Source organism: Bacillus rossius, chromosome 11 (genome assembly GCF_032445375.1).
Source record: "Bacillus rossius redtenbacheri isolate Brsri chromosome 11, Brsri_v3, whole genome shotgun sequence".
Classification (NCBI taxonomy): Eukaryota; Metazoa; Arthropoda; class Insecta; order Phasmatodea; family Bacillidae; genus Bacillus; species Bacillus rossius.
Genome location: NC_086338.1, coordinates 40,360,711 through 40,388,687, shown reverse-complemented (window position 1 = coordinate 40,388,687; position 27,977 = coordinate 40,360,711). Strand labels below are relative to the sequence as shown.

General features: G+C 37.5%; 1 protein-coding gene across 1 annotated transcript in view; it reads right to left on the bottom strand.

The window, feature by feature from the left end:
• LOC134536451 (dopamine receptor 1-like) overlaps window positions 1-27,977 on the bottom strand; it is a 148,820-nt gene that overhangs the window by 6,427 nt on the left and 114,416 nt on the right. Inside the window, exons 2-4 of the mRNA XM_063376167.1 lie at window positions 13,376-13,478; window positions 8,047-8,356; window positions 4,173-4,554 (exon numbers count right to left, since the gene is read on the bottom strand). Of these exons, the coding sequence (XP_063232237.1) occupies window positions 4,173-4,554; window positions 8,047-8,356; window positions 13,376-13,478 (795 nt within the window). The remainder of the gene's footprint in view (window positions 1-4,172; window positions 4,555-8,046; window positions 8,357-13,375; window positions 13,479-27,977) is intronic.

Sequence of the window (27,977 nt, the reverse complement as noted above, 5' to 3'; positions counted from 1 at the left end):
GGTCTGTTATTACTTCTTACCTCCATGTATCTTACCACTGCAGGTTGTGAAGATCCATGAAGTGGTCTGTTATTACCTCTATGGAACTTACCACTACACATTGGGAGATACATGGAGGTATTGGTTTGTTATTACTTCTTACCTCCATGGATCTTAACTTTACAGGTTATGAAGATCCACTGAGGTATTGGTCTGTTATTACTTCTTACCTCCATGGATCTTACCTCTACATGTTGTGAAGATACACTGAGGTATTGGTCTGTTATTACATCTTACCTCCATGGATCTTACCTCTACAGGTTGTGAAGATCCATGAAGTGGTCTCTTATTACTTATTACCTCTATGGATCTTACCACTACACATTGGGAGATACATGGAGGTATTAGTTTATTATTACTTCTTACCTCCATGGATCTTAACTTTACAGGTTGTGAAGATACACTGAGGTATTGGTCTGTTATTACTTCTTACCTCCATGGATCTTACCTCTACAGGCTGTGAAGATCCACTGAGGTATTAGTATGTTATTACTTCTTACCTCCATGTATCTTACCACTGAGGGTTGTGAAGATCCATGAAGTGGTCTGTTATTACCTCTATGGAACTTACCACTACACATTGGTAGATACATGGAGGTATTAGTTTGTTATTACTTCTTACCTCCATGGATCTTAACTTTACAGGTTGTGAAGATCCACTGAGGTATTGGTCTGTTATTACTTCTTACCTCTATGGATCTTACCACTACATGTTGTGAAGATCCACTGAGGTATTGGTCTGTTATTACTTCTTACCTCCATGGATCTTACCACTACAGGTTGTGAAGATCCATGAAGTGGTCTCTTATTACTTATTACCTCTATGGATCTTACCGCTACACATTGGGAGATACATGGAGGTATTAGTTTGTTATTACTTCTTACCTCCATGGATCTTAACTCTACTTGTTGTGAAGAGCCATGGAGGTATTGGTATGTTATTACTTGTTATCTCTATGGATTAAACCTTTGAAGGTTGGGAAGATCCACTGAGGTAGTGATCTGTTATTACTCCTTACCTATATAGATCTTACCTCTGCAGTTTGGGAAGGTTCATGGAGGTAAAATTTAAGTGATTTAGCGTGTTCCATGTTATATTGGATAGCATAACATTGTTTTGCTTGTAATGAGTTTTAATGCTTATTATTTGCAGATCTGTTGTAATTATGTTTGTGTGACATTTCTACGATTCATCCCAGCAATTTCCTTTCAACCTATTAAACACACATGTATAATAAGCTTTTGTGCAGCTACGCAGAAAATGCTGTATTTTTAACATACGTATGCTACGTTAATGATTTTCGAAACGCCGACTACTGATTATGAATTTCCATTTATTTAAGAGTATTGTAGGTGCTTAATGGATCATAATGACTTGTAATTTTGCCACATTTGTTTATTCATTTTGAAGTTAGAACTCAGAACCCAAACAAACGCACTCCTCACATTAGACAGCATGTATTAAAACGTCAAGTTCGTAGGAATATAAACAGGAAGATTCGCGTGTCATACATTTTGATCTTAAAGCAAGATTTATTCCTTAAAATGTTATCTTTTTGTGTGATCCAGTATTATCATCTAAAGAAAGTATTTCCTTCATTTGGTTTACAGTTATAACCTAGATAATATTATAATGTATATATTTAAGAGTTTTTTTTACATTAAATAAAATAGAATAACTCTATCACATTATTAAAATTTTAAAGAATTAATCTTACTTGAAGATTACTGTGTATAATACATTTATCTTCTAGATTAAAATACGCACTTGACGCCTAATACATGCTTTCTTATGTAATAAGTGCATTTGTTCGGGTTCTGCGTTGTCGCCAGTTCATCTTAAACTGACAAATACGGCATAATTACAAGTATCTAATTGTTGTGCACTAAGCACATAATAATTTTCTAAAGAAATGAACAATCATAATCTGTAAACGACGTTTGAAAAACCGTAACAGAATTACGAATAAGATTCAATTACATACGAAACTCCCATCAAACAGAGTGCTAACTACTAGCGCTTTTAGTTCGCAAGTTGCAGCGAGGTTCACTAAACGCCTTGTCACATTGTCAAATATCTGACAATAGAGTTGGTTGGGTAGTAGTAATGGAAGAGAAATTGCTTACAATTTTCTCCATCAAATAAATTTGGACAGTTAACCTCAAATACATTTTAAATAATGTCACACTATCTAAATTTCATTTTTTGTCTGAGCTATCACAAACATTTAATTTTAAATCACATTGAAATTAAATAACGCATCACAGTGATGGATCAAAATTTTTTAAACATGCATAAATTTAACTCCCAATAATATTTTTCAAAAATGTTCAGTTATTATTTAAAAGTTATAGAAACATAATTTCCTTTTGTTACATATAATTCTCTTATAATTATATAACTCTTATAATCTCTTTAATAGCTCATGTGTTCTTCGTCATTATAAAGATCTCATTTCTATTTTCGACAGGCACGATTTTGATTGGCGGATTACATCCAACATACAACATATTTTAGAACATGTTCTATATGCAAAATATTTTGCTGGAAACTCAAGTCATCCTACTTGTCAAACAAACAAAACATGACGTGACGTTTTGTGTGACGTCTAAACCCCAAATATCGCAATGCGACAACACGGGAAACTCTGGCCAAATAGCATTGGCGAAGCGCGAGACGCATTACTGCGTTGCTTTCTAGCCCACGCCGCTAGACGCCACTACTGAAACTGGTTTTACCAAAAAAACATTTGGTTTTACGCAATTTAAAATGTAGGTGCACACCACGCCGCAAGGTTCGCTGCCGTCACTTGTCTCACGCATTTCTCACCAGTTTCCCATATTGTCCCTATTGCGATATTGGATATATTTGACACAACATAGTTGAAGGTGTTGGAAGGGAAAGTTTGTCAGTGTGACGTAGCATCAAGCGGACGGGTGATGCCAAGGAGAGGACAGGAACATAGAAGTAGGAGGGAGACACAGAAGTGCGACTCTTACAGTGGAAACTGAAACCATGTTTTGCGCGACATGTGGCACTATCTGTTGTGTGGGTCCATTAACTACAAACGAAAAAAAAAAAAACCTTGACGGGAAGGTTCAAAAAGATTCAAAATTTCTGGTATGCCACAACACAAAGTATTTAGCTACCAAAATAAAAGGGAATTAATTTTTTTCACTGCTTTGTTTGAGTAGGGAACTGGTCCCTGATGATGGCGACTGCAATGTCGACCGAAACGTCGGTGAATTATTCGCCAAGGACGCGGCTACAACCCAGAAGCCAAGCTACTTCAGACAATGGCCGTGAAAACCTGCGAAGTGCGAACATTGCCTGATGTTGGCTTGCTCATTACGTCTGTGTTAGCCGTGCCATCTAGCGGGCGCGCCCAGAACTACTTCGGAAAACTCAGGGAGGTCGCCGCGGCACCGACGTCTGTGTTAGCCGTGCCATCTAGCGGCCGCGCCCAGAACTACTTCGGAAAACTCAGGGAGGTCGCCGCGGCACCGACGTCTGTGTTAGCCGTGTCATCTAGCGGGCGCGCCCTGAACTACTTCGGAAAACTCAGGGAGGTCGCCGCGGCACCGACGTCTGTGTTAGCCGTGTCATCTAGCGGGCGCGCCCTGAACTACTTCGGAAAACTCAGGGAGGTCACCGCGGCACCGACGTCTGTGTTAGCCGTGCCATCTAGCGGGCGCGCCCAGAACTACTTCGGAAAACTCAGGGAGGTCGCCGCGGCACCGACGTCTGTGTTAGCCGTGCCATCTAGCGGGCGCGCCCAGAACTACTTCGGAAAACTCAGGGAGGTCGCCGCGGCACCGACGTCTGTGTTAGCCGTGTCATCTAGCGGGCGCGCCCTGAACTACTTCGGAAAACTCAGGGAGGTCACCGCGGCACCGACGTCTGTGTTAGCCGTGCCATCTAGCGGGCGCGCCCAGAACTACTTCGGAAAACTCAGGGAGGTCGCCGCGGCACCGACGTCTGTGTTAGCCGTGTCATCTAGCGGGCGCGCCCAGAACTACTTCGGAAAACTCAGGGAGGTCGCCGCGGCACCGACGTCTGTGTTAGCCGTGTCATCTAGCGGGCGCGCCCAGAACTACTTCGGTAAACTCAGGGAGGTCGCCGCGGCACCGACCTGCAGCCTCTGGCGACCCGGGGGCCCAGCGGCCGAGTCGAGCGTGGCGCCGAAGTCGGTGGTGGCGCTGCAGGCGGCGAGCGGCCGCGTCACGGCGCGGATGCTCTTGACGTGCTTCTGCGCGTACAGGTAGAGGCGGCAGTAGATGCCCAGCATGACCAGCGTGGGGAAGTAGAAGCTGATGCAGGAGCTGACCACGGCGTAGGTGGGCGCGAGGTCGAGCGCGCACGTGGGGTAGGCCACCGAGCCGGACTGGTAGACGACGGGCTGCGGCGGCCGGTGCAGCCCCAGCGAGATGGGCAGGAAGGAGATGAGCGCCGCCAGCAGCCACACGCCGGCGATGGAGCCGACTGCCACCCGCCGCGTCACCCAGCGGCCGTACCTTCCCGCGCGACAACAGTGGCGCGCTCTTAGCAACACTGGTCACCAATCACCCAGGGATCTACCTGGACTCGCCACTGTCTCAATGACACCCCTAGCCAGCTGCCCTCTTAGCCGCTGTTGGTCTTATAGCAGCACACAGATTAGAAAGACTCCGGCTGACTGATCGCCAACAGTCGTTGCCACCCACGGACCAGCTTTGAGGTGGGGCAGTGCCCGATACCCTTTACAGCCTCTCTCCAAAAATTTAAATTCCAATTCAAAGGAATAAAATGATGACGTAACGCTATACCCTTGAAACTTGAATAAGTCAGATAAAAGGAACCGATTTATTTATTATATAATATAAACTGTATCATATTATATAATATATATAATCATGTGTGTGTCTATTGTAATTTGTGTACTACAATTAAAATATACTACTCTTGCAAACCTTGAAAAAGGATTATATCCAGAGTAGTTTTAAGTAATATATATAACCCATAATAAATTTCTTTATATAAGCTATAAGATATTCTGTCTCAATGACAGATGATACAATGCAAACATTGTATACAAAGTTTAATGTGGAACATCCAGATACGAGGCTCAGCTACAGCGTCCTTTTGTAAACATCGTCCTTTTTGGGGCTTGTCTCCTACTGCTGCAGGCAGGAATACTTGTCTTTGCAGTATTCATGAAAACATGTCTATGGTTGTCAATAAGCTCAACGATTTAAACATTGTTTGCTTATTCATCCCCTAGATGAATTATTGAAAGACCTGTGCTGTGAAGATCAGAAAGAACAGTGCCTTGAGAGAAACTGCAAGCTATGTGAAACTGCAGAAATAAATATTAACACTGAGCTCACTTTCTTTGAACATCAATCGAAAAGAATATTTTTGTATAGTAACAAACTTTTCGATCACGCGTTAGTTTATCTTCGTCTGGAACGTAACACGCAACTCGAAAATAAAAAATACGGCCTAGTTTCTGAGGAGATTCAGTTAATTCTTCACTGAAAAGCCCGTAAATTGACTGTACTTTCTAACAGTCTGCGCTGTTAGAAATAACAGTAACTCTACGGACTTTGGAATGATAATGCACCTCAGATAAACGAAAGGTTCTTCGTTATTTTCGGTATATATGTTAATTTTCCGGGGAAAGTATTTTTGAAAAATAACTTTGCTAATTTTTTACTGGAAAATTTTCCAACCATTAATACTAGGGGCTTGAGTAATTCTTCTTTAATGTGTATCCAGTTGTATTTAAACACCCATGGAAAGGGGAAAAATAAAGAGGGACGGGAACAAAACCAAAAAATTAGTAAAACTACAAAAATTGATTCTCTTTCGATTTGGAGTGTTTCCGTGCCATTCGGGGTCCACAACCTCCCACTTTGCCCCCTCCCTCAGGGGCGAGATCATTTATTTGCCCTCGATTTTTTTTAAAGTTGGGACAATTAAAGTACGTTAATTTCGACATGCTTCCAGGGCCTTTGGGCACCATCGGACCTCATTGGGGGCGGGACTTGGGGGGGGGGGGGGGGGGGGCAGTTTTGCACGAAGTTTTTTGTTGGGAATTTCGAGGAATTTATAGAAACATTAATTCAATATGAACTAAAAAAGTAAAAATTAATTTATATTTTAAAACTAAAGAAAACACGGTTTAATTGTTGTAAACTAAAATTAAAAAAAAATAATATTCAAAATTAAGTAATTGTGTTCTAGAAAACAAAAAAATGGCTGTTGTGACATCATAATTCAAAATTTAACTGAATACAAGATGGTGGATAGAAAATTTTCAAAGTTGGTTTTTGGGGTAGGTACTACTCGTAACCTAACCTAAACATTTTTACTTCGGTAAAACTTCAGAACTGTTCGGGTTTTTGTTTGCAGCTTTCATCCCTGTGAAAAAAGGCTATCCGTGTCAAGGTGCGCAAGTCTCTCTTCTGGACTGGTCCACAGTTGTAGAGGGAAGTGAGTGTTCAAACAATAATTGTGATCCAATCATCAAAGCAATGCTTGCATCCTAAATTGGTGACCAAAAGAATTCCCTAAAATTTCCGGGCGCCCTACCCTGACTGCAGACCCCCCACATCATTCTGTGGGCCCCGTTGCTAAAAGTCATGATGCCCCCCCCCCCCCCTTTTTTTTCTAACAGAGATAAAAAAAATGTTTTTCCTTTATGTATATTGTTTTAGTTATAATTTTTTAACCTTTCACAATTATTTAAAAAAAAACACACATTAAAACTAGTCTTAGGCCAGTGTTTCGATTGTCAACGTAAATTGATTTTGAATAATGGCAAATAAATGTGTGTAAGTGTTCTGCACTGTCAACATGGTGTCACGTCAATCAATTGGTGGTGGTTTTGTTACTCACAGTTGTAAATTCAGACACGTTCTGTACGCACAGCATATTCCGAATGATATTACTCTGGTGTAATATTTCATCGGTAACCAAATTTAGGTTTCTACTGTTTAATTGTTTTCTATGATTTATTTAAAATTGTCTTCTTTTTTTGTTTTAGGTTTTTTTTCTTTTCCGTCGCAGGCCCCGTTGCCATGGCGACGGTAGCACCGGCCACGCGGGGGGCCCTGCCCCACGGGATGTGCACTCATTAGAGAGATGCTTGAACAACGTTTTGTTTGTGTGCACGGCCGTAAGAGCGCTAGTGTGCTCACTGCTCAATGTTTGTTTACGATCCGTTGCCAAGGCTCATTTGTAATGGCGGCAATTTTTCTTTCGTATTTTTTTTTTAGGACTTTAGGTTATATGCGTGCTACTTGCTTATTGCTTCGTAGGTGGAAACTGGCGTTTATTTATTCAATTATTTAGTGGCCATATTTTCATTGAGGTACATTGTTAAATTTAGTATAAAATTACGTATTAAGTAAAATACAATGCCGCCACGTGCACGAAAATGCTAGCTTGTGACAAAGGTGGTTTTAGCATGAATAGCTACTTAGGTCATTCTTCCACCAATGTTTATACGGTTAGTACTGCGCACGGCCACAAACAGCGCTGCAAATAGCGTTCTAGCTGTTATCTTTGAATATATATACTGTATAGAAGTCGCGAGTGGATAGGATTTACTCTACGTTTTTCAGAAGCGTATGATGAGCAGCTTGGGAACTTCACCGCTGCAGTGCGCTGCCGTAACGCCCTGTATCGTCTTAGTTGTTATTTACACGTTAGAGCGCAGCGCTGTCGCCTGCTGTCATTCCCCGCACCCCTCAGCCATCATTCACTGCAGCTCAACGTCGTTCAACAGGAGGGGGAAGGGGTGTTTGAATAGTTCGACACTTGTCCGCTAGGGACCACCACAAGTCGATGCCCTAGAGATGGTGGCGATTGCGGCGGTGAATTAACCAACTACCTCAAAACCGTATTAGAAATTTTAACCTGGGCTGGCGACTTCTATACAGTATGTATATTCAAAGGTGTTATTCAGAGAGTGGCCTTTCTATCCCTCCCTCTCTTTTCTGCGCCCTGCCCCCGGGACTCACCTGAGCGGGTCCTTGATGTGGATGTAGCGGTCGAGCGAGATGGCGCACAGGTTGAGGATGGAAGCCGTCGAGCACATGACGTCGAAGGCGATCCACGTGTCGCAGAACTGCGCGCCGAAGCACCAGTAGCCCAGCAGGTCGTTGACCACGGCGAAGGTCATGACGAGCGTGGCCACGAACAGGTCGGCGATGGCGAGCGACGCGAGGAACAGGTTGCCGATGCGCCGCAGCCCGCGGTCCGTGTAGATGGCCACGCACACCAGGATGTTGCCCGCGATCGACAGGAAGATGATGAGCGACAGGAAGGTGCCTGCAGCAGCAGGAAAAAAAAAAAAAAAACAATTGGTTGTCTGCAGGGGCGCAACAACTAAATTTTCAAAAAGGGGGGGGGGGGGGGCAATATACCTTTTTATAAAGAATCATCGATCCCCCCCCTATTGAAGCGGGGGGTCCGGGGGTCCTCCCCCGGGAAAATTTGTATTTAAAGGTGGAAAATGGTGCTATTTAAGCAGTTTTATTATCTTAAAATTGATTACACAGCACTTTCTTTGCCCCCGTTTGCCCCCACTTCAAGGTTTCAAAAGGGAAGGGGGGGTGGCAAAATACCCTTTCCACCCCCCCCCCCCCCCTGTTGTTGCGCCCCTGGTTGTCTGTAAAGTCGTTTTACGGACGATAGTTTAAAATGACAACGTCATAACAGAACATCGATGGAATGATTGCATACTTTCATGAATAAAATTGAATAATTTTTTATTGAATTATCACTATTTTGTATGGATACAAAGAAGGAGTGAAATTAAATCTACAATTTAATTGATGGATTTTATTTTTATTTGCACTCATTAACTCAAATATGTTTATTACTTTAACGAGGAGATTATTTAAACTATAAATTTTATACATGTTTGCAATTTAACTTCTTCCAATCTGTGTTATTCTGTTAAGGATATGACGATGATAGGAAAAGTGGGAAACAAATGGGAGTGTTTCAAGTTTAATGTGCCTCGAAAAAGTCAAATCGATGGTTGTTCCAATCGAGCGGAAGAGATATAGATGCGGCGCAAGCGTACAATGAGCGTAACGGGACAATGCGCGTTACGGGACACTTTTTCGTACGTGCAGCCAGCGTTCATCGATTTATTAGACGTTGTCACGTCAAAAAATTACACTTATAATACGTAACACCTACTCAAAATTTTTAAGCGTAGAATTCTTTAAAATAACGCCAAGCTGTGATTAATATGCGCAAATAGCGTTTTAAACTACCTTTTTCTGGACGCGAGTCAAGTAGTTTCCACGACCGCCGCTAGAATTCGCTGCCAGAGCAGCTATGTCAACTACCGAATCGTTCCATTTGCAGAGCGAAATTTTAAACTACATTATGAAACGGCTTTGATAAAAGCGAAAAAGTCTTGAGAAAATACTAAACATCGGATTAGGACCTGATTGTCGACAAGGAATTCCCTTGTAAGCGGCCATATCATGTGAAATGTACTCTGAAAGTTGCGCCCAATGCCGATCGCTGGAACAATGTTAAGTCTAGACCATTTAATTGCAATTTGTTGTGCTAGTCGCCAGTTAAACCCAGCGTTTAAGTTTTTGTTTGTTTGGTACCTGAACTTAGTAAATGTGTTTACCAAGTGATGTACTGTTCCCCGGATTGATTATTTACAATTTTTTTTTATTAGTGTGTACCGAATATGGTTTATGATGTCACGGAAATAAGATAACTTATGAATTATAAGAATGAAACTTTACATTCCATATTTTGTACTTCTATACGTACAGGATTCCAAGTCATTAACGTCATTAGCTAGCTCACACATGTTCCTATAACAAGACGTAGGGCCAAGTCGCCATAGCAACATCGTAATACAGATGCTTCGCTACCGACTTATTATGGAGGGACATCAGAACAGAACCTTGTTATTAACGCATGTGGAGATTTAAAAAAATAATAATTGTGTGTTCGTGCATAATATAGGTAAAATTAAAATTTTTAATTTTTGAAATGAAAATTCTTTGGGTGCGATGGGAGTAAAACTACAAGGACGAATTATAATGCATCGTTTTCATGAAAATTGTTGTGAAACGATTTCGGTCGCTAAAGGGTTGCGGACGGCGCAGAGAACCAAAGTACCGTAACAGGGACAATATATGGGAAGCAGGTAAGAAACATGTGATGTGAGACAAGTGATTGCAGCGAACCTGGCGGTGTGAGTGTAACTACGTTTTTGAGTGCGTAAAAACTAGTTACAGTAGTGGCATCTAGCGGCGTGGAGTGTAAAATATCTTGAAAGCAATGCAGTAAATTGTCTCGCGCTTCGTCAATGCTATAGCTTGTCGGACCTCGTTCCCTTGAGCGGGCTCCACGTGGTGGCGTACTGCTCAGGTTTCACCCTCCCACGCTACAGGGATAGGCGGGTCGCGCCGGTTGGAACACGCCTGCGCATGTCGCCACACGGAATGTGGCAGATGGCAACACACCGGGGTTTTGAGGTTATTGTTGTGCACCGCGCCACTGGACGTCGTCGCAAGAAAGTGTTATTCTTTCAAGTACGTATTATTTTAATTACTAGTGTAAACCAGTATTGTTAAACAGTGTTGTATGAGTATTGTTTTAGATGTGTAACCAAATATATTTTTGTTGGTATAATACTTTTCACGCTTTAGTTTGTTAGTGTAATTATTTTTCACGAATTATTATTTGATAACTAAATCACACATCGTATTATAATTATGAGCCCGCGAGCGTGAAAATATAAGTCCAACTAAGAATATGCTACTTAAAAAAGTTAACACAAATCCCGTGTGTGGAATATTAATTGTTTTTATTTTCACTTTGTGGAAATATGGTTATAATGTAAAGAATTACGTGAGGTAGGTTCGTGCTGTTTAGTTTTCGCGTCGCGGAGCGGCGGACATGTTACTCGTTGTTGATTCATTCGACGGCAGACCATTATCAATGCCTATGAATACATTGCGGTATGTCTATATAGCCTATTGGCAAAATCTGTTGCACTATAACTCAATGATAAGGTGATATTTGCAGAACTACAAAATCAGACTAGAGAAATGCTCGATCACATCTAATCTATACGTAGTATAAAATTAAATTAAAAACTAATTATTATAACTAATCCTAAAATTTACTAAAAAATCTTTATGGTTTGAGTATTTTAACAGTGAGTAATATTTATTGTTAATTAAGAAATATTGATTGATATCCTCACCTTTTATTTTGAAGTGAGTAATATTTTTAAATTCAATTTATTTATTTATTTATTCTGTTTGAAAAAAAAATTAATAATAATTACATAAAGTTAGGATTATTAAATACTTGATAAGAAATGAAAGCTTAAATTTCCGCGCAATTTTATCTTGTTATTAAATAATATAACTGGTTTTTCTGAGTAATACTACGTAATATTATTATAAATGTGGCTGAGAATAAAATTTAGAGAAGTTAAGTTACTTTTTAAAATGTGTATAAATTGTATTTAGAATTGTTTTCGTGCTACAGTTGGGGTCCTGAAAATATCAACATAACATTTAATGGTGTGGTTATTTCTACAGTGACTAATATTTATTATTAATTAATAATTATTGATTGATCAATAATTATTGATGTCGTGAGCATTTATTTTTAAATGAGTAATAATTTTGTTAATTCATGTTTATTTCGAAAAAAATTGTATTCTTTCTCTCTTTTTCTTTCGCTGCCGTTTTACCCGTTACGATATTATTACGAGTCGAGGTTTGAGTTGCCAAAGAGGTGTCACTTCTATCACATGTACTGGATTGCACGCGCTCCTTATTTTCAGATAGAAAACAAACAACACACAAACATTCTTTTTAATATATTTCGAAATTTTTATTAAAAAGATTTATTTTGTCTGTCCATCTGGAGTGTAAACGAACAAACTATCCGGCGTGCAAACTCTTGAGCAAGCCATTGTAGTTGTCCCGTGTGAATAACATGGAGTTAATAGGTACTTGCCACACAAAGTGACTGCCCCTGTACCTAGTTGATGCTCATAGCACATTCAAGTCGAATGGAAAACAGCATCAGGGGAGCGCAACTGAATAGGTGAATATAGCCACTAAAAATTTTGTGCTGTTTTGAAATGCCAACATTAAAATTTAGTTTTAAATATAAAGAAAACATAGATATTTCTTAATAATAATAATGCCTTAAATTAAAAAAAGTAATTTTACAGAGATAATTAATTAATAAAGAAATATAACCAAAACTAACACAAGAAAAAAATGTGAATATTTATGACAGAATCTTTGTTATGATTATTTAGTTTCTTATGAAATTAATATTTCTTTATAGTTACAGTACTTTGTATTGTTACAACAAATTTACTTAATGTCAGTACAATCTTACTTCGCCATTAAGATAGTTGCTTTCTTAATTTGATAACAAATATTTCAAACAAGCATTTTACTTAGATTTATATAACTTGGGCAGAAGTTCATTTCCCAACCAATTCTTTTCCTTGTCGTAAGAAAATTTTTGTTATAAAAAAAGTAAATGACTTTATTATGCAATGCGACTTTCTACAATATGGTTATGTTTTTTTTTGATATTTTAATTCATTTTTCGAAAAAATACTTAGTATAATTTTAATATTTTAATTGATGTTTCATTCAAGCATAACGTTTTCTAAACCATGGAAAAGATGACCATATATTCAATAATATGTCCTTTTTTTAATTGTGCTTATTAATTGTGCAGTTAATATTGGGAAGCTAATCAGGCAACGGTTTACAAATTACTTTAACTAACGTAGGTTACCGGGACAACACAAAGCATAATCTCCCCCGGGTAAGAATAGGAACTCAGTATTGCTGTGAACTCTTTTTTTTGTAGTGATAACAGTTGTGGTCACGTAAATGTACAACTTAACAAATATCTGTAGTTTTATGGAATATTTCTGTTCCATTTACATAAAAAAAAACAATTACACGCGCATCAAGGGAAGGACCTCCCTCCCACACACACATACACACACACCTATGAGTTGAGTCCCGGAAATTTCCGCGGATTCCTCTGGCCTCAGGATAGAATTCAAAGTTATAGGTGTGCTCGACCCATGTTTACTTTCCCATTGGTTGATTTCTTAGCGAGAACATTTTTATCCTTGTTATTTGGCACTACCTGATTCGCTTACTTCTCTCCCTAGATGGTCATCGTTGGCTCACGGTCGTAAGAGGGGCGTGTCCAGATAACTGCGGTTCAATCATGAACACAGTACGACAGTGTGGAGGTTTGCATTCTAGCTTGCGACTAAATGGATCCGCGAAATTTCCGTGGCTCTACCTATGAGGAAGAGGCTGAGGGTGGTAAGCGTATCCAGATCCTCGATGTCTTCGGCGACGACAGTCCTGTTGCCTGCGGGAGTCAGCTCCAGCACCTGGTCATTCTGCAATAATAAAAAAAGGAGCACAAAGTCAATGGGACACGTTCAAGGGAGGGGCACATGATTTATGCAAGGGATTCTGCACTAATACCTAAAGTGTGCAGAGCTTCAGAAATAATAATAAAAAAAAACACTTGGTTTGAAAACTGATGTTATCTTTGAAAGATTTGTGTAATGGGAGTGCATGACTTGATGTAGGCTTTTGGACATACGCCATTGCTTAGCACATGTATGTCTGTAGAAGAAAACTACAAAAAAAAAACACAAATGACAAAAAACACAAATTAAGCAAAAAATTGCTGTTGTCAGGATTTAACGCCACACAATACTCCACAACAGGAATTTGGTCAACAAACAAAGAAAAACAAAGAAAAATGGACTAACAGAACGAAAAAAACCCCACAAATGATGAAAGCACAAAAATACCGAACCCAAAAAATTCAGCGCAACAGTTGAAACGAGACAAAAACACAGCAAAACGAAAAGACGAAACAAACACAATAGTTTTCCAAAAACAAAAAACAAAAGAGAAACGAAAAAAAACCCACAAATGATGACAGCATAAAAATATTGAACCCAAAAAAATTCAGCACAACAGTCAAAACGAGACAAAAACACGACTAAACGAAAAGACGAAATAAACACAACAGTTTTCTAAAACAGAAACAACCGACGTTTCGGGAAATGCTTTATGCTCCCGTCCTCAGGCAGAGACGCACATGGTACGGAAACACAGGTGCGACTGATCAATGTCGGATTAGTAGTTCTGTTACCGGATTTCGATTTGAAACTGTATTTTTTTTTTAGGAGAGCGATAAGATAAAACGAGTGTTTTCATTGTAATATACTAGCTACGAAATCACAATCATTCTTAGTAAATTTAAGATGAACATTTTTATCACAGTGCAATTTAAGCGACGTGTAATGTTTTGAGTGTGCTATTCAAAACTGGGTCAACCTGCAAACATTTAGAACTGAATAAATTGAGCTCAAAGTTTAACACATAACGGCGCCGGTATGTGTCAGTGAGTTCAATGCTTCGCCGCTAGATTGAACAGTAACATAGATGCCAGTTAAATCATTTTTTTCTTATAGCGTGTCGTTTTCCCTCCACAACTATGCTAGTAACTAAATTTGTACTTTTAATGGTTAAGTCATTTTTACGTAACACCGTCGGTTCTAATTATGTTCGATGATGAGAATTGCTTCACATAAAGATGGACACAACGATTATTGTTTACTTGTGTTCTACGGGTAGAAGAGTATTATCAGAAAAATTAAGAACAACTGAAAGAAATTTAGCTTTGAAAAAAAAAAGAAAAGCCTTTTCTTATACTTCTTAATTTTGTAATTTATTGTCATCGTACTCAAATCGTTTATGCCTTATCATTCTTGCTACAGAAGATCAAGTTTTTTCAGGAAAAAAAAAATTTATGCTCATTTTTAAGTGAGAATACTTTTCACCAGATTAGCATTATTTTAATGTCTACTACCATTCACGTGTTTCAAAGGAATGGAACTCGCAATACAGTCATAAACCAACTGCCCTCACTACCAAATAACAATTTCCATTTACATCACCTTTTATTTTATCTTAAGTTAAATTTGTTTGAACACTGTTCTCTTTTTTCAATTAAACTTGAAAAAATAATATTTTAATTTTGAATGGAGTGATAAAAAAGGTCTTCTGTATACTTATTTTCCATTAGTTCACATAAAATACCACTTTAAAAATGTTTAACGTTTCCTCATTATCTTTGTTAATTGCTGCAAAGAAAAAGACTGCAAAGGAATTTCCTGTGACTGGGTAGAAGAGAGATAATTACGCTTTTTTCTTAACTTTAAAATGTCTTCTTACCACGTTATTATATATATTTCAAATATTTAAAATATCATTAATTACACGAAAAAAAGCCTCTAGTATAAAAGCTCTTAAAACTTGGTGAAATAAAGTTACTAAGGTTCATTATCATGTAAAATTGTGCCAAGCTATCATGAATGACATTCATTAAAAATTTCATAAGAAAGGGAATTCAAAATTTTAATTATATTTGCTAGGGGCATGTATTTTATGCGAAAATATTTTGTGACAAGTTGTTTATAAAAACACTGTAGCGTCGTTTCAGACTTGTGATTTGTTGGGTTTCTTTCATTGGACACGCCTAATGTCAGCTTACGAATCACAGCCATTCAGTGCGGAAGACCAAATGAGGCAATGAATTCTCTTGCAGGAGGCCGTGCATTACAAGGAAGAAACCCCTGGGTTGGGAATACCTTATTGCAGTTTAATGAGTGCTCATAATTTTTCACGAAAAAAATTGTGTCCCTAAATAATTTAATTGACTTTAAAAATACAAAAAATACATAGTGTGCATACGTGTCCTGCTTTTCCTAATACATAGCAAATTTGGTTTTATATTGTAACTAGCAGAACCCAGCAGACGTTGTCCTGACGTGTTTTACTTATTTACCTCTATATATATCTAAAATGGATGGTTTGTATGTAATCTGGAATCTATAAAGTGTTTGAAATGGTATTCCATTTTAAACTCGCTCACCAAAGACTTATCACATCACAATCACTATTTGTTGTTATTTAGGATTAAGAACAGTAAAAATCACAATATACCAATTTTCATAACTGCAGTACCAGGCGTTGCCCGGGCTGAACACAGGATGATATTTTGTCCGCGAGATGAAGCAAAATGTATAGCGTTATATTACAGTGTGGTGGACACCCCCTTTACAGCCCTTAGGGGCGGAATCTTAAAAATAAGATAAATAATTATTTGATAGTTTATTATTTTTACCATTAATTTGCTTCGCAGATACGATTTTTTAAAATAAATTAAGGCCTACCCCATTTTCACCCCTATTAAAATACTGAATTTAATATACGCAAAAAATAAGCAATACGTAAATCTAAATGCAAGATTTTTAGTTAACAATTACTTATTCTAATCGCAATTGAAGTGTATAAGTATTTGGCTTTATCAACCTTAGGGTTTGAATTTCGTAAACTGGTAAAATTGTGGTTGGTAATTTTCGTATGTTTATTATTGATACCTAAAATAATTTATTATTCTTATTTTGTTTCCGTTTCACCTCCTAGGGGTTGCATTTTGCAGAATAAAAATTGTGGTATGTAGTTTTCGTATGTTATGGTTGCTACCCATTTTTTATTATGCTTAATTAAATTTGAAGTAAAATTTATTTTTCTTATTATCATATTCACTCATTTTTAATTCCTAAGGGCTGGCTTAAGATATATAATTAATTATCTTTAAATCATATTTATCTCTTTTTAACCCCTTAGGAATTGAATTTCACATAATGGTACAATTGTGGTTGGTAGTTTCTTTATGATTATTAATATTACCAAATATTTACTATTATTAGTTTTATTTGGAGATATATTTATTAATCTTAAAAACATATTTATCTTTTTTACTCTTTAAGGGTTACATTTCGAAAACAATAAAAAATTGGTTGATAATTTTTATACGTTACCCAAAATAATTTATATACATTTATTAAATTCTAATATATAATTATTAATACTAAAATTTTACCCCTTTCACCCCCTAGGGTTAGAATTTTGGAAAATATAAATTAGTATTTTTAAGTATGTGTCTTTTTAGAACGCAATATAATTTATTACGCTTAATTAAATTCGGAGATAAAATTATTAACCTTAAAAGCATACTTACATTTTTTTACCTCTGAAGGGTCGAATTTCGCAAAATATATAAATTGTGGTTGTTTGTATTATTTTGTTTATTATTGGTAATTCAATTTGGAGATATAACTATTCTTCTTAAAAATATACTTAGGTACCAGTTTTTCCCACTTGTATGCTTATTATTGGTACCAAACATAATTTATTACGCTTTAGTAAACTCCGAGATATAATTATCAACCTTAAAAAACAAACGTACTCCTTTTACACCCTTTTAAGGGTTGAAATTCGAAAAATATAAAAATTGTGTTTTTTTTTTTATATTTGTATATTTATTATTGGTACCCAACATAATTTATTACGCTTAATTATATTCGGAGATAAATCATAGATCTTTAAAACATACTTAACCCTTATTCACCATCAGGGGTTGATTTACGCAAAATTTATATTATACGTTGGTGTTTTGTATGTTAATTATTGGTAACGAATATCTTTTCTTTAGCTTGACTAGTTTCAGAGAAATAATTAACTGTCTTAAAATCATATATATATATATTTCATTTTTCACCCCCTTAGGGGTGGAATTCTGTAATACTATAAAGCCTTGTTTTTAAGTTAGCCTAAGAACTTTCTAATAAATAGAGTTCATCAAAATTAGTTTTTGATTGATGCTCGAACAAACAGACAAACAATATTGTTCGCAGGTTTTCACGGCCATTGTCTGAAGTAGCTTGGCTTCTGGGTTGTAGCCGTGTCCTTGGCAAATAATTCACCACCAATTATTTGCTAAGGACACGGCTACAATCCATAAGCCAAGCTACTTCAAACAGACAAAAATTTAAAAAAAAACCTATACTTTTGAGTGCTCAATAATGTAAATAGCCATTTCCAAGATTTTTTTTCATTTTTAATCCAATGTACACGTTTTGGCTAGAAGTTTTTTTATTATTATTATATATGGTGGTAAATAATTGTGTTGCGAATGATGAGAAGTAATTGGTACGACGATATTTTTGTAAAAGATATATAGAGTTTTTATGTACACAATGTATCACATCCGAGTCAAATAAGACCGAATTGAATAAATGTAGCCATTTTTTGTTCGAATCGGAGAGAGAGAGAGAGAGAGACCAAAAAATCAGGACAGTATGGAAATTACATTAAGAAACACAAAACGTGTAACGTAACCTCAAAATACTTTGACGAGTGAAAGGAAAATAATGGGATGTTGAAAAAGAGTTCACGACAAGAGACCAGATGTAAAGACAATACAAAGCAAGCGGAGCGAGCAAAATTTCTGAGTAGTTTTGAAGGAAAAAAAACCGTTAAAGGGAAACAAACGCATTATTCGCCCACTTGCCTCTCTGGAGACCAAGAGATGGAAGAGCCATAGAGAACGGGTTTATGCGGGCTATCATTCCTGACTGAAGCTGACTGAACCATTTCAAAATAAGAAAGCCCGTACGAAGAAAACTCATCGATTATTCTCCTTAAGTAGTCGGCTCGACCCATAGTTTATTAATTCTATGTTAAGCTCACTTCATTTGGCCAGAAATACCATTGAAAAACTGTGTGCATGAAAAATAATCACTGCTTCGAAAAAAAATGCACTTTGAATGTACTTATAGCAAACAATTAAAGTTACTTTAACAATTCGGTATAATTGAATAACTATATACGCACAATATGACATAATATTTAATATTATTTCCGATAAAGTGAAATCTATAATATAGAAAAATCTACAAATCTGCTCATACAGCTACTTAAATATTATAATTTTTTTAAATATTTATCCATTAAATTAAATAGTTATATTGCCAAGAATTGTACGGTTAAAAAAAAATATTTATTTTTGGAAAAGTTAATTGGAAATATGACACATTTTTTTCTAAACGTTTCTACTAAACTCACAGTCTTTTTCTATTGAATGCTCCCATATTAACAAAAAAAAAACACAAACTGATTCTCAGGAATAAGTACACATATATAAATGAACTATATATAATATGTGAACATACCTACTAATATTATAAATGCAAAAGTGTGTTTGTCTGCATGTCCTTTCACGCAGCAACGGAGCTACGGATCGACATGATTTTTTGCATATAGATAGATTATGGGCCAGAAAGTGTCGTAGACCACATGTAATTATGAAATTCCATACCCAAGGGAGTGAATAAGGGGTAAATTTAGTTTTATAACATAAAATATTACGAGGTAGGTCATAGACACACAAACAGTGAGTTTGTGTCATTTCTGTTTGACTGCCACACGATCATATAGTAAGGTCTGGCAATTTCCTATCCTTCTTCTTGGCGAAACTCACCAGCTTAGTGAAGCTCGCGGCTGCTAGCGAAATAAAAGCTGTAATAATAGTTAAGTTTAAAACTTCGTAAATAGATGGCGTTGCCTTGAATGTGTAACGCTCTATCTTTTGGTGCGTCCGTCACGTCTTGCCAAGGGGGGTTAGTTACTTGCCTTCCACACAAAATTAAGTTGAAAATTGGCGTCCCGGTTTCGCTGATGCACCGAGATTATGCATTCACTGGAACTTTAAAGTAAAAATTTCCCATTTTTCAAGTGTATGATATACATACTTGAAATTCGGTAGTAATGTTCCTTATATTATGATGAGTTTAGCCCGGGCAACGCCGGGTACTTCAGCTAGTAAACTATAAATACATATTATGTGCATTAAAGTAAATAAATTCATGCTGAAGAAAAGGCCAACTCAGATTATTTTTTAATTTTAAAAATCTAAAAACACAGCAGCCATTATTTTAATAAGTTGTTTCTCACATTTAAGAAATAAATTTCTCAAATAACGTCAAGTGAAACATAATAAATAACAATATTTTGTTCACGTTGTATTTTCAGCAGTTATATTATTTTAAGTTATATTCTATTCAATGTATTAATTTTTTTTTCCTTATTTTGAGCTTTTTTTTTGTTATTAATATTCATCCTTTCCGCAAACCGAAATAAACGAAGAGGCAGAGACGTTCAGGCTACCCGCAACACAACAAAGCATTGCTGGTTGCCTACTCTCGAAGCGCAAGGGTGTAGCCACAGCCGACCGGAGCCAGACGCGGTCATTCCGAGAAGGCGGGAGGAATGTAATTAAATCTGCGGCGGCCTGATTAGCACGGGAGAAGTCACGTCGGCGGACTGCGCCGTCGGAAAATTTTGCGGTCCAACACTTTGTGACGTCTGCCACACAGCCTTGTGCCTGAAGCCAAAGTTTCGCATCTCGCTGGAATGTCGACCACGACGTTCCGTAACACTCGCTTGAATCTTAATCTTCTGGACTGTAGATGGAAAACAACGCAACCAACGCGGGCTTGTTAAAAGAAGAAAAAAAGATGTTGCAAAGTGTTTGAAAATGTCTTCGCACTTGTCGATGAAACTGCTTTCAAGTTACATAGTGTTTAGTTAAACGTTTGTAGTTGATTATCAACACGAAACAAAAAAAATTGCAACTTTAAAAATAGTTTGTTTATTTGTCCACATATTTACTGAATATTGACCAACCTTTCTTCACCCCCCCCCCCCCCCCCCAGCTAATTTTTAGAATGTTTGTTTCATCCATACGATTTGGAACTTTGCTTCTGGTATACAACATAGAAGTCAAAATTGTATGGTGATAATATATATATATATATATTAAAATATTAGCAAACAGCTTCTCTCTTAAAAAAATATCTGATAAATCTGTTGAGCTTTAGCAGAGCGTAAAAAATCAGCAAGAAAGTTGTGCAATGTATGTAGCTGATGAGATATCAGACTGGAAATAAAAAGGTTGGCGTTTATAAAGTGGAACACATTGGTGGATATAGAAATAAATTAATATGAAATGTTTAACGAATTTTTTAATTTCAGCGGGTTTAATACAGTCTTGAGAGTAAACAGCCGAACATCTTGTAATTTAATAACTTCGAATAGTAGTATACGAATGGCGGAACTGGAACATGGCTTCTGGCTGTGGATGGTGCGGATTGTGATTGTCTGTCCGCCATCTTGGATTGTGACGTCACGGCGGCCATCTTGGATGAGTGTAACGGGACATAGTGTAACGGGACAAGTTTGACCTTGACCTTTGACCCTCAAAAACCGCCAAAATTTGGCAAAAATTGCCCAAAATTCCACAAAATTCGTCAAAATTTACATTTCTGTGAAACAAATTCCGCCAAAAATTCTCAAAAAATTCCACAATTTAAAAATCAGGATTTCGAAAATCCTCAAAAGTCGTTTTGTCCTAGAAAGAACCCAAATTCCTAAAAGCGGCTTAAAACTCCTAAGAGCTAGCCGCTCTAAGCCGCAGAGGTCATGACCTTGAAAATTAGGATGCCATGACAGCCATTTTGAATGATGACGTCACCGTTACAATTTCCGTTACGGCCGCCATCTTTAACTTTTTTATTTATTATCCGATTTAAACGAAATTTTTTTTAAAATTTATAAAAAAATTCACTTAATAAAAATTTAATAAAATATTAATAAAAAAATTACTTTTACGACACGGAGCTCGGAGCCCTCGGTTCGAACCCGGTGAGGGCAAAAAAATAAAAATGGCGACCGATCCTTCCCCCCGTGGTGACTTTTGGCAGACTGACTCCCACCACTTTTCTTAAAGCATATATATCGTCACCTAGTATGACATCATGTCCGCCATCTTGTCTTCGTTGCTGGAGACCACCATCTTGTTTTCGTCGGCGAGAGTGCACTGACGCCATGTTAGTTTAGTTCTTATCCGCTAGAGTGCAGTAATCATTTAGTACTGTGACACCCACCATCTTGAAATTTGACCGCCATCTTGAAAATCCGTAATTATTTAGCTAGAAATTCGGGAAAAGTTCCAAAATTCATTAAATAAATCACTCATTAACTTGCATATTGATTCAATCGATTCCTGTCCTCGGTTCGATACCCGATCGATGCAATAATGTTTAATTTTATGTAAAAATAATAATTTCAATAAACCATGTTCAACATTCGTAAAGAGACTTTAAATCATCTACTACCATCATCCTATCAGACAACAAGACCACCATATTGGAAATTCGTAATTGTAATGCTAGAGATTCGGGAAAAAGTTCAAAAATCATTAAATAAATTTGTAATCCATATAATGACTGATTGGATCGACTTAGGTCCTTGGTTCAATCCCTGGCCGATACAAAACAACTTTAATTTAAAAAAATACTAAAAAAGTGTTAGGTTTGAGAAAATAAAAACACCACAAGTTCTTTTAAAAAAATTTTATTACATAAATTCAATACACTACTACAAGTACAAAAAAAAAACACTGACAAATTACTAAAGCCTTTTGGATTCCTCGATTCAAACAGTCTTCTTATTGTACGGACTAAGCCTTTTACATGACTTCAAATGTCTATCCGATCCGGTCATCACCGCAGCCAGAGACGGACTGAAGTTCATATCACTTATATAGTCTCATTAGCCGGTACAACACATGAGTCAAATCAATAACCATGTTCATTATACGTCTCGGAGCATTTTTTATAATGACGATGTAAGCTATCGAGACGTGAAATTAGTTTATTGCACTTATTGCACTGAAATTGTATTCTTTGAACATTATAAGAACAACCGCTTCTTTCATGTCTGCGAGCATTTGAGGTGATAGTAAATGATACACCACAGTATTTGCACTGATGCGAAGTACGCTCTTCATTAATTGAAGTATTCAATGCTGATGAAACTTCAGCTAATGGTGGAACAGCACATATCAAAGTCTCCTCCAGTGTTGTCAGAGGCGTTGCCAACGGGATCTGCTCCAACATCGTCGGCGCCGACGTCATGGTTCCCGTAGTCGATGGTACATCCTCCATCGAGTACGACGTTAAAGTCGGCAAAGATGCCATCGAAGTCTCAAGAACAAGCAATTACACGTCTTATGCACCAGAAGAAACAAACTAGGTGATCCGTACACCGTCGACGTCAGTAACAAAACTGAGCGTCCTGCTGTCTAGGACTCGCTTATATACATGCACCGTATGGAATAATACGCTAGTCAAACCAAGAACATTTTACTAAAATACTAGAGTCAAAACAACATTAAAAAAATAGAAGCACCATCAAAAAAAAAAAAGGAAGCACACTTGGAAGCACCTTCAAAAAAGGGAAAAAAAAATTGTAAGCACCATCAAAAAAAGGAAGCACACTTGGAAGCACCTTCAAAAAAGGAAAAAAAAAATTGGAAGCACCGACTACGAAAAGGCAGCACATTTGGAAGCACCGACTACTTAAAGGCAGCACATTTGGAAGCACCATCAAAAAAAGGAAGCACACTTGGAAGCACCTTCAAAAAAGGAAAAAAAAAATTGGAAGCACCGACTACGAAAAGGCAGCACATTTGGAAGCACCGACTACTTAAAGGCAGCACATTTGGCAGCACCGACAACCTAAAGGCAGCACATTTGGCAGCACCGACAACGAAAAGGCAGCACATTTGGAAGCACCGACAACGCAAAGGCAGCACATTTGGAAGCACCGACTACGAAAAGGCAGCACATTTGAAAGCACCGCCTACGAAAAGGCAGCACATTTGGAAGCACCGAGTACGAAAAGGCAGCACATTTGGAAGCACCGACAACGAAAAGGCAGCACATTTGGCAGCACCGACAACGAAAAGACAGCACATTTGGCAGCACCGACAACGAAAAGGCAGCACATTTGGAAGCACCGACAACGCAAAGGCAGCACATTTGGAAGCACCGACTACGAAAAGGCAGCACATTTGGAAGCACCGCCTACGAAAAGGCAGCACATTTGGAAGCACCGACAACGAAAAGGCAGCACATTTGGAAGCACCGACAACAAAAAGGCAGCACATTTGGAAGCACCGACTACGAAAAGGCAGCACATTTGGAAGCACCGACAACGAAAAGGCAGCACATTTGGAAGCACCGACAACGAAAAGGCAGCACATTTGGAAGCACCATCATCGAAAAGGCAGCACATTTGGAAGCACCGACTACGAAAAGGCAGCACATTTGGAAGCACCGACTACGAAAAGACAGCACATTTGGAAGCACCGACAACGAAAAGGCAGCACATTTGGAAGCACCGACTACGAAAAGACAGCACATTTGGAAGCACCGACAACGAAAAGGCAGCACATTTGGAAGCACCGACAACGAAAAGGCAGCACATTTGGAAGCACCATCATCGAAAAGGCAGCACATTTGGAAGCTCCATCAACAAAAAAAAAAAAGGCAACAAGGAAGCACAAGTTACGAGATCTAAGTCTTAGAAATCAGAATACAAGAAATAAAAACATTAAATTCTTATAATTTAAATTGTTTATTTTATTGCTTTACATTATACAAATGCAAGTAAAACAAGCCATTATTGTATGTAGCCAGCATTCCTCAGTTCCTTGAGTATGAAGGATATTTCTTTGATGCACGAATAGTTTCCTGCACAAAGCGAACCATGTAGAAGTCTTAACCGGTCAACCAATATGTTTGGATCTTTCCATGATGTGTAATCAATCTCTTCTACCACCATCTTCCTTGCACCTTTATAAATATTATGATCTCTGGTGTCTTCCGTTTTACCACCAACCTCAGGGTAACTTTCATGTTTGAGACGGTGATCATCACAAGCTTGATCAGATTTATTTAATATATCACGTCGTTTCCACCGTTTCGGTCTCAGGACACCGCCACATTCTTCGATCTTGGTAGCTTTAGGTGCTTCATCATAGTCTATGTCTTTGTCAACAGCCTCAGAGTCACTGTAACAATCACCGTAGAAGGAATCGTCTTCACCCAATTTTCCGTAATATTTCGATGTTGATGATGTTGAAGCGTCTTCATCGTCTTCATGCTTCCTTTTTAGGAGTCCATCATTTTTACAAAGTGGGAAAGATCTACTTGAATTCGGCTGGAATATATTCTCACTTTTCACGTTAAGGATTCTTCCATTGTCTTCATTCTTCCGTAAATCATCAACCTCCTTCAATTTAAGTTCTTTGTCGAGATCGGAAGAGCCAAGAAAATTATTGTGGTAATGCAGATCACTCTTCCTTAGGATGGTAGATTCATCGTTGTCCTCTAGCTTGTACGCAGGCTTGGCGCTACAAGTTCTTCCATGTCTTTTTAGGCTCTCTCTCCGCGTAAACGACTTGCTACATCGTACACAACTTATCATATTGCGCAGTGGATTTTTAACACAGTCATTCTTCTCGTGTTGTCTTTTATTCTTTCTCAAGATAAAATCTTTACTGCAAAACTTACACCTATGTTCTTTCGATACAGCGTCAGATCCCAAATCAGAATTCATATTAGTTACTGAGACTAATACCAGATACCAATTGAGTGTTTTAAATTAGGTTCAATACTTAAATAGAAATTTTTTCATATTTCATCAGCGAGAATTAATATATCTCCTGCAAAAGTACTTTATGCATGTAGTTCTGCTTTTCAACAACAGATGTCGCCATATGTTGCTTGCAGGTAAATAATATTTAGTTATTTTATGCGGGATGCGGGATGCTCACTAACGATCGCAAAAGAAGGATGGCTTCGCTAGACTCCAAGGAAAAGGAAGTTCGTCTTGCATGTTGGTGCTCCACAGATGTCTCATGGCATAATATTAATTTGACTGAGTAATGATATGTGTTAATTCCACCTTATAAAAATATTGCAAGTTTTGATTTAGTAGCAGAAATTATCGAATTAAATGTAACTCCAAATAAAATGACATGTCTCATTAGACAAAAAAAAATCCATGCAGAGAGCGGTTTCTCAGAATAGTCAGAAACACTTGAAGAAACCACAGGAATGATTGCAAGAACACGAGAAAACCATCAAAATATTGACAAGAATATTCAGGAGCACACGGAGAAAACCACCATAATATTGACAAGAATAATCGGAAGCACACGGAGAAAACCGCCACAAGTTTTCTTTGTTATCATAAAATAACAGAAAAAAATAAAAAATAAAAAAAACACAACAAATTCAAAAACTGATTCTGGCTTGGACTAGAACTCTATCTTTGCTCAACAATGAGAAGTTCACAAGCTAGCATAATCAGTTTTTGAATTTGTTGTGTTTTTTTATTTTTGATTTTTTTCTGTTATTTTATGATAACAAAGAAAACTTGTGGCGGTTTTCTCCGTGTGCTTCCGATTATTCTTGTCAATATTATGGTGGTTTTCTCCGTGTGCTCCTGAATATTCTTGTCAATATTTTGATGGTTTTCTCGTGTTCTTGCAATCATTCCTGTGGTTTCTTCAAGTGTTTCTGACTATTCTGAGAAACCGCTCTCTGCATGGATTTTTTTTTTGTCTAATGAGACATGTCATTTTATTTGGAGTTACATTTAATTCGATAATTTCTGCTACTAAATCAAAACTTGCAATATTTTTATAAGGTGGAATTAACACATATCATTACTCAGTCAAATTAATATTATGCCATGAGACATCTGTGGAGCACCAACATGCAAGACGAACTTCCTTTTCCTTGGAGTCTAGCGAAGCCATCCTTCTTTTGCGATCGTTAGTGAGCATCCCGCATCCCGCATAAAATAACTAAATATTATTTACCTGCAAGCAACATATGGCGACATCTGTTGTTGAAAAGCAGAACTACATGCATAAAGTACTTTTGCAGGAGATATATTAATTCTCGCTGATGAAATATGAAAAAATTTCTATTTAAGTATTGAACCTAATTTAAAACACTCAATTGGTATCTGGTATTAGTCTCAGTAACTAATATGAATTCTGATTTGGGATCTGACGCTGTATCGAAAGAACATAGGTGTAAGTTTTGCAGTAAAGATTTTATCTTGAGAAAGAATAAAAGACAACACGAGAAGAATGACTGTGTTAAAAATCCACTGCGCAATATGATAAGTTGTGTACGATGTAGCAAGTCGTTTACGCGGAGAGAGAGCCTAAAAAGACATGGAAGAACTTGTAGCGCCAAGCCTGCGTACAAGCTAGAGGACAACGATGAATCTACCATCCTAAGGAAGAGTGATCTGCATTACCACAATAATTTTCTTGGCTCTTCCGATCTCGACAAAGAACTTAAATTGAAGGAGGTTGATGATTTACGGAAGAATGAAGACAATGGAAGAATCCTTAACGTGAAAAGTGAGAATATATTCCAGCCGAATTCAAGTAGATCTTTCCCACTTTGTAAAAATGATGGACTCCTAAAAAGGAAGCATGAAGACGATGAAGACGCTTCAACATCATCAACATCGAAATATTACGGAAAATTGGGTGAAGACGATTCCTTCTACGGTGATTGTTACAGTGACTCTGAGGCTGTTGACAAAGACATAGACTATGATGAAGCACCTAAAGCTACCAAGATCGAAGAATGTGGCGGTGTCCTGAGACCGAAACGGTGGAAACGACGTGATATATTAAATAAATCTGATCAAGCTTGTGATGATCACCGTCTCAAACATGAAAGTTACCCTGAGGTTGGTGGTAAAACGGAAGACACCAGAGATCATAATATTTATAAAGGTGCAAGGAAGATGGTGGTAGAAGAGATTGATTACACATCATGGAAAGATCCAAACATATTGGTTGACCGGTTAAGACTTCTACATGGTTCGCTTTGTGCAGGAAACTATTCGTGCATCAAAGAAATATCCTTCATACTCAAGGAACTGAGGAATGCTGGCTACATACAATAATGGCTTGTTTTACTTGCATTTGTATAATGTAAAGCAATAAAATAAACAATTTAAATTATAAGAATTTAATGTTTTTATTTCTTGTATTCTGATTTCTAAGACTTAGATCTCGTAACTTGTGCTTC